The 7,814-nt window shown below is 39.2% G+C and overlaps 2 protein-coding genes across 4 annotated transcripts; one reads left to right on the forward strand and one right to left on the reverse strand.

Moving 5' to 3' along the window:
- The first annotated feature begins 936 nt into the window (after nt 1–936).
- On the forward strand, nt 937–4,065 carry LOC149393002 (nuclear transcription factor Y subunit C-3-like). Of its 3 annotated transcripts, none has more exons than XM_089616940.1 (2): nt 937–1,285; nt 2,912–4,065. In XM_089616940.1, the coding sequence occupies exon 2, from the start codon at nt 2,986–2,988 to the stop codon at nt 3,715–3,717; it is 732 nt and encodes a 243-aa protein (XP_089473066.1). In that variant the 5' UTR covers nt 937–1,285; nt 2,912–2,985; the 3' UTR covers nt 3,718–4,065. The 3 variants fall into 3 exon arrangements, with proteins under 3 accessions (XP_089473066.1, XP_089473065.1, XP_089473067.1); XM_089616939.1 differs by having other exon boundaries at nt 2,915–4,065; XM_089616941.1 differs by having other exon boundaries at nt 2,918–4,065.
- Nucleotides 4,066–4,191: 126 nt separating this feature from the next.
- On the reverse strand, nt 4,192–7,217 carry LOC149393003 (pfkB-like carbohydrate kinase family protein). The gene is made up of 13 exons (XM_089617881.1): nt 7,203–7,217; nt 6,562–6,629; nt 6,190–6,389; nt 5,993–6,069; nt 5,791–5,900; nt 5,595–5,709; nt 5,449–5,511; nt 5,200–5,369; nt 5,056–5,117; nt 4,912–4,978; nt 4,728–4,793; nt 4,503–4,631; nt 4,192–4,416 (listed from the first exon to the last, which is right to left on the reverse strand). The coding sequence occupies exons 1-13, from the start codon at nt 7,215–7,217 to the stop codon at nt 4,389–4,391; spliced, it is 1,170 nt and encodes a 389-aa protein (XP_089474007.1). The 3' UTR covers nt 4,192–4,388.
- Nucleotides 7,218–7,814: the final 597 nt, after the last annotated feature.

Genomic DNA, 7,814 nt, shown 5'->3' on the forward strand with positions numbered 1-7,814 from the left:
ATATTTATTCGCTAAAATCGAAGCTAATTGAATGATAAACTGATGCTCAAAGTGAGTTGGAAAATACCGATAATTATGAAGGAAATATGAAAGTGTTGTGGTTGATAGTGCACTTACAAGAGTGTCACGTAGAAGAGATATGTGGACTTTTTGGTCAAAATGGTTTGGGTGTCCAAGGGTGACCCATTTTTATAGTAGGGCAACGGCTTAGCGAATCTCAAGTCCACCACACGTGTGCGCTGCTGGCCGAAAATGTCGTTGCGTTTTCAGAGAAAACCTCAACTCAATCAAGCGGCCTTTAAAATTGTGTACACCATGATCATCAATGAAAATGTTCGTCAGGGCAGGTCCTACGGCGTCGAACAACGAAAATCCCGGCGAGCCCTTAACCTCCAGTCCTAATCTGGACTTCCACCGTCTTCGATATCGCTTCCGTTGCTATCGGATTCCTCGGCGGTCTGTCCTCCTCCGGCAACCGGAGGAATTGTTCTTTCAATCGGAAGCTCGCTTCCTCTTGCCGTCTAAGGATTCACTAATGGTAATAAGGAGAGAGATAGAGAGAGAGAGAGAGAAAAGGTTATTTGAGTGAGAAAACCGAGAAAATATTTTTTTTCACTTCTATTTAGTAATAGATCAGTCAATTTTAATTTTTTGGTGGATTTTTTGGAAAATAAATCACAAGTAATTCAAATAGTAATATTGATGTCAATATTCTTAGAGCTTTTTGTTGTATACCGGCTGAGAGAGATATTTTATTTTTCGATATTTACTCTTTTAATAACTAGAATATTGACGAACAAAAAAGGACACAATGGTGAGGGTTGAATTAAGATAAATAACTCGAAGGGAAAGTAATTATAGTTTTTTTTTTTTTTTTTTTTAGGGATCGGGGCCTCCCTAGAGAGCGCCCCGAAGGGAAAGTAATTATAGTTGGAGCTAAGGAAAAGAAGGAGAAGGACCAACTAAGACGACACTATTTTTTTTATTTTTTATTTTAGTTTTCTTTTAAGTGGAGCTCTCCACTTTACATTAAAACACTTCTTCTTCTTCCACTTTGCTACCCAACCTATACTTTTTCTTTATACTTCAATTAATTGATTAATTAAAATTAAAATATAAATCCCATCTCTCTCAGTCTCTATATAAAATAAAGATCCAATATTTATATTTGATCTTTACCTAATTTTGCCCAAGCTCGCCTTCTCTAATTCTTCTCTCTTTTTGTTAGGGTTCTTCTTGTTGAAGTAAGCGTCAGAATTCAAAGCAGAACAGACGGAAAAAAAAGGTACTTATTTACTTTAATTTTAATGATCGCCTTTTTTGTTTCTTTTTCTTTTCCCATAGCTGTACTAAATGAATTATCTTTTTAGTTTCGTGGGAATTTTTATGATTTTACTGAAAATCCTGGTCATGGTCGGTGACTGAAAAAAGTTTGTTCAGATAGTGAATGACAGAATCGAACTTGCGATCGTAATCTGTGTATGTGTGTGTATATGTATAGGTCAACTCAACACCTACGGTATTGGTAGTGATTATGAGTTGGTTTTACTGTTAATCTAACTCCATGAAGTGATTATGTTAGTTTTTGAGCTCGATTTATGTGCTTGTCTGATTGAAAACAGAGCTTTTATACCATAAGCTTTGTCAAGTAGTTTTTTAGGCTAAATGAGAAATGGGTCTCGAAGCTTTTCATTAAGTTTGAAGACCTGTTATTTGGTATCATAAAAGTATTGCATAAGTGATCAAAGTCTTTAAAGTGCTCAATTGATCTCAGCTTGATTTTTATTCAGCCTAGAGAATAACTTTTTAGTTGAATCAATATACATCCCTTTGCTATTACCTCAATCTGTTCTATTTTTTTTTTTTTTTTTTTTTTATTCTTAGTGAGATTAGAGATGTCATTGAGTAACCATAGAAGGTTGTCCATGCCTATTTTTTACAGCCATTTTGCAAAGCTCTCCTCTCATTTATTTATTTTTTTGCTGTTTATCTTTCTCTTTTTTTTTATGAATCGCAGAAGTCGTTCGTAACGCCTCGAGTTTCGATACCCCCAAAGAAAGAAAATAAAGTATAGTATTAGTGATCAAAGTCGTTAAGTGATCAATTGATCTCGCTTGATTTTGATTTAGCCTAGAGAATATCTTTTTAGTTGGATCAATACACATCCCTATAGCTATTACCTGAATTTGTTCTATTTTAATTTTTATTCTTAGTGAGATTAGAGATGTCATTCAGTAACCCTAGGAGATCAGATTGCTAAGTGATCCTTGCTAAGTCTGGTTGTCTTTTTTTTTTTTTTTTTTTTTTTTTTTTTTTTTTTTGTAATAGCAGAAGTCATTCGTAGTGCCTTGAGTTTGATACCCCCTGAGTATCCGGAGGATTTTGTATACAATAAGCTTTGTGTAGTAGTTTTTAGGCTAACGAGAAATGGGTCTCAAAGCTTTAGAGTGAGTTTGAATACCAGTTATTTGGTGTCTGTAATGTTTCTCAAATATCATAAAACTATTGTATAAGTAATCAATTGATCTCACTTGATTTTGATTCAGTCTAAACTTCTAATTTTTATTTTTTTTGTGCATTCCTAGTGAGAGTGTTTTTTTTTTGGTCCAGTGGATAAAGAGCCATATAAAACATTGGAAATTGCCATATAGCCAACGCTTCGTAAATTTTTGGTAAATAGCCACCACCAATTATTTACACCGCTAAAAATACGTAAATACCCACCGAAACTTCCCGCCTCAAACATGAATAATTACAGGGTATTTACGTATTTTCAACGGTGTAAATAATTGCTGGTGAGTAGTTACCAAAAACCTTACGAAACGTTGGCTAACTCGCAACTCCTCTACTTTCAGTAGCTTAGTCATCTAAAAAAAAAAAAAATTTCCTTTTTTTTTTTAATTTGTAATAGCAGCAGTCGCTCCTCGTAGAGCCTCGAGTTTCGACACCCCCGAACAAAAAAAAGAAACCCATAAAAAAAAAATCATGGACCAGCACGGACAAAGAACGATCGGATCACTTTCGCAAGCGGCGGCGCCGCCGCCGTACAACGCGAACCCGTACCCGAGCCCGACGAGCAGCGCGATGATGGGCCCGGGGCCGGGCCAGGCCCAGGCGCAGGCGGCGTACCAGCACATCCACCAGCAGCAGCAGGAGCAGCTCCAGCAGCAGCTGCGCGGGTTCTGGTCGGGTCAGTACAGCGAGATCGAGCACGCCGTGGACTTCAAGAACCACTCCCTCCCCCTGGCTCGCATCAAGAAGATCATGAAGGCCGACGAGGACGTCCGCATGATCTCCGCCGAGGCCCCCGTGGTGTTCGCGAGGGCCTGCGAGATGTTCATCCTCGAGCTCACGCTGCGCTCGTGGAACCACACCGAGGAGAACAAGCGGCGGACCCTGCAGAAGAACGACATCGCCGCCGCCATCACCAGGACCGACATCTTCGACTTCCTCGTCGACATCGTCCCCCGCGAGGACCTCAAGGACGAGATCCTCTCCGCCGCCGCCGCCGCCGGGTCGGCGGGCCCGCGCGGCGGCGCCGGCCCCGGGCCCGCCGAGGGGGTCCCGTACTACTACATGCCGGCGCAGCAGGCGGTGGGCCCGCCGCCGGGGATGATGGTGGGCAAGCCCGTGATGGATCAGTCGGCCGCGATGTATGGGAGCCGAGGCTACATGTGGCCGCCGCACCAACAGCCTCCTCCGTCGGCGGATTCTTAAAAATTATCCCTCTAGACTTCTTGTAGTTTGGTGATTGTTATGGAAAGTGTGTTTGTTTGTCACTTTGTTGAAGGTATGTAGATAATTTATATGCTTTTTTTTTTCTGTAGTTGTGTAAAAAATAAGGCATCATATCAAGTATGGCCATTGATTATTAGTCACTCTCTATGTTATAGACATATTTCTCTGTTGGGAGATTGAGGAAGGTCATTGGGATTTTATGGCATGAGACTCGTTGGCCTTTTTTATTTATTTATTTATTTGTGATGATATATGAACTGTGTTTCAAGTTCAACACAATGGTTTGTAGATTATGGGAAGAAAGTTGAGAATGAGTGTTCAAACTTATGGTTGGTTTTTGTTGGTGATGTTCATAATCTCTTACCATTTATTTTATTATCTGTTTGTGTAAAAACACAAGGCTTCTTTGATCAAGGTCAATGAGAGTGTTTATGCAACACAAACGCATATGGATTATAAGAACAATTTCAACGTTACAAACCAGTGACAAGGCTCATGTAACTCTGATACACTTGTGGCTATGGTGGTTACACTTTATTCGGCTTTATTTTCTTACAATAACCAACCCTTTTCTTAATCTACGAAACCCAAAACTTTGTGTGTTTAAGAGACTGCCATTTGTATTTAGCAGAGCACTCCGAATGGGACTCTCAAATCGCCGGAGAAATATCTTCCAAGCTGCCATTCACGAAAAAGCAAAAATTAAAAAGCTTTAGAAGCTCTTTTTTTTATTTTCATAATCAGCAGTTGGATATTTTAGTTACCTTGTTCCCAAGAACTCGATGATATCAGAAGTGAGAGTCGATCTTTTCTTCTCATGAAAAGCAAGCTCAGCGGCTTTCCTCAACAAAGCCGACCCGGCAATGCAACCCAACATCGCTGGATTGCTCGGACTATTTCAAACCATGTGGCATAAAAACTGTTAATAACCCATCCACGGAGGACCTAGACGTAAAAAAATGAGAACTTTAACTCAAAACTTGTAAAACCTGATTCTTGTATCCCAATCCGAGGAAACAGCCAATTGACGAGCCCAAGACACGTACACCGCCACACTGAGACAAGCCCCAAAAATAAGTAAGATCTTTTATTGTCACTAAGACGACAATTCCGAATAAAAGAAACAATTAAGCTTCTTTAAACAGTTCAGTTTTTAGTAAAATCAAGACTTGCCTTCCAGAGAGTATATCACCCTGACCACCGCAGCGTCGAGGAGAGCCATATATGCTAACCGACTTCACTGCAATATGGGTTCACGATACAATAATTAGCGCAAGAACAGGATTAAATAGGTATATAAATACTGATAATACATACCCGTCTTTTCATCGGCAATGAGGTCAGATTTTCCTTTCCGAAGGATAGTTACCCCGCCAATCCTGACAAAAAAAAAACAAACGGCTTTTAGTAATCTCTACAAGCCCGAGTAATTTCATCATCACAAACAAAAATAAAACTCACTGTTGGGCCAGAGATTGTAGTTGACCAGGAGCGCGTTCTTCGTCTTCCTCGACTTCACAATCGAGAACTCTCTGAACCAAGCGCTTGTATTCGTTCAAATTTGGGGTCAGGACAGCCAATGGATATCCACTCACGAGATCAAGACTATTTGTAATGAGAAATAGACCATCCTATACCATTCATAAATCGGTAATTAGCTATATATATAATGCAATACTATATTAAAACTATCGTGTGATAACATTTTACCCCGTCCACGACGATTGGGACACCGTATTGCCTTGCCCGCTTCATGATTCCACTCACACAGTCCTGGACAAGCCATTCGACTCAAAGCTTGATGAACGATAAACAATCAATCAATAGATAAACAAATAAATAAGAACTACACTTACCAACAGAAACGAGTCTCTGCCGAGCCCAGGACCGACAACAAGACAGTCGAATCTCTCAATCCATTTCTCAACTTCAGCGAGAATTTCAGCCGAGACGGATCTTCTGTCCTCTTCCCTAAAGACCATAGTGTAAATCATAGCAAAAAAAGATGAGAATAGAAAAAGGGAAAAAAAAAAAAAAAAAAAAAAAGCTTACTTCACGCCGTAAGACTCTTCTAAAATGGGATGCACGATAATCTCGGGGCTGTAGCTTTTTATGATCGGCGCAGCGTCTTTCGTACAGAAGACATGGGATAAATCGGCACCCTGAGATTTTGAAGTTAGGTTCCTTCTATCAGACCAACAAAGGAGATTTGAGATTAAAAAAAAAACAAAAAATAAAAAATAATTGGAGTCACAATTTTCAAGGCAGATATGGCAGCGAAATACGGAGCGCCGGTGTATTCTCGGCATCCTCCGATCACGGCTATCTTTCCTGATGAACACAAAACATAGTAATGAAGGCAATATTTTGATTGTTGAACACCATTGTTAACAGTCAGTTTCAACACCCAAAAAAAAAAAGAGAGAGAATTTAATTGTTATTTTATTTTACCTGCTTGACCCTTGTGCTTGCTACGATCAAGAGAAGGTGTGATTGCCCTTATAATACTCTCGGAATCAGCCTCCAAAGTGGGATTAAAACTCGCAGATTTCACTTCTTGCATTGCTATAGGGTGATAAGAAGAAGAAGAAGATGAAGAGTCACTGAGACACCTGATGAGAAAATCTTGTCTTCTCAAAACTGCCAACGAACTGTTTCTTGACATGAATGACCAAACACCACTGCTTAACATTGCTCTCTCTAAATCAACCCCGCATAAAATATATATTAAATAACTCAAAAAAAAAAAAAAAAGTAACACATAGCAATGGAATTAGAACCATCACATAATTGATAAAATTGACAGAGAAAAGAAAACCGTACCTGGGCTTAGACAGAGCGAGATATGCAAAAGCAATTCGGTCTCTTCGGTGGTATGGCTTCACTCTCAGCTGACTTTACACGTGTGAATACAGCGCGTGGGTCACGAAATGGGAGATCTTCACTTTTCTGAAAACGACGTCGTTTGTTTGTTAACTTCCTATGAAGTGACCTGTCATCGGAATAGAAAATGGTACATTTTTTTTTTCCGATGCTAATTATTGGAACAGAATTTACGTCCGCAACCAATAGGAATTGAAAAACTCTTCTCCAGGATAGTACTGAAGCAGAATTCTATTTGATTTTTACGGTTCTATTTTAGAGTATTTATAATTTTATATTTGTTGTGAAATTATAAACGTGTACCGAAAAAGTTGTTCGACTTTATCGATGGAACTACTTGTTGAACAACTGATTAATTTTAGCAAGATTAATTAAATCGATAATCAAACAATCAATCAAACAAAAAGCAATAAATGACAAATGGAATTGGTAATCATGTTCGGTGATAAAGCATTTACTCAGTGAGACTGATCTGGTGGTGAAAAACGATCTCCTATCTCTATAATCAAAGGTACATGACTTAGGTTTGCAGACTCACTCTCAAACACCTAACTTCTTTGATTTCTCCAATGGATGACAACCTGAGCTCCCCTCATATCAGAGACTCCCTTTCTTTTTCACGCAATTCTTCCTCCCGAAGATCGCATGATCCTCTCCCGAAGATCTTCTCACCGTATCAAAGCAAAACACGCACTCACAAAACTTTGTACAAATAAAGCACAACAGTAACAAGATCCTTGAACCAGTTGTCGATGGAGATCTCCTAGCAGAGAGACTAGTTCTAAGTTAAGGTCGGCGTGAATTGACCTTAAAGTTCCAATTGACCTAATGAAACCCCAGGCGAGGAGTCAATAACAAAATTTCCGCGAATCCAATCGATCAGTAAACCAAATCCGATCGCATCTCCATGATTTGCGGAACTAAAAACGGAATATTTTTAGTTCATTCGCGCGGGAGGAAAGTGGCAAAAGTAACCCGGATCTTGAACTTGGTTGAATAACTTCATGCAGCTTTGACTTAAACAATTGTTACAATTTTGTGTTCCCAAACTTATCATAGCCACAAAGGACCCAATATGTTGGAATCTTGAGAATATTTAAGAATTCTTTTTCAATATACAAAAACGATAATTTCGTTCAAGTTAATTATAGGTCATTTTCAACAAAGAAAATTTCGTTGAAGAAATTGTTGAA

Source organism: Urtica dioica, chromosome 6, assembly GCF_054948205.1.
Source record: "Urtica dioica subsp. dioica isolate 48M chromosome 6, U.dioica_male_clone48M_v1_H2, whole genome shotgun sequence".
NCBI classification, from domain to species: Eukaryota; Viridiplantae; Streptophyta; class Magnoliopsida; order Rosales; family Urticaceae; genus Urtica; species Urtica dioica.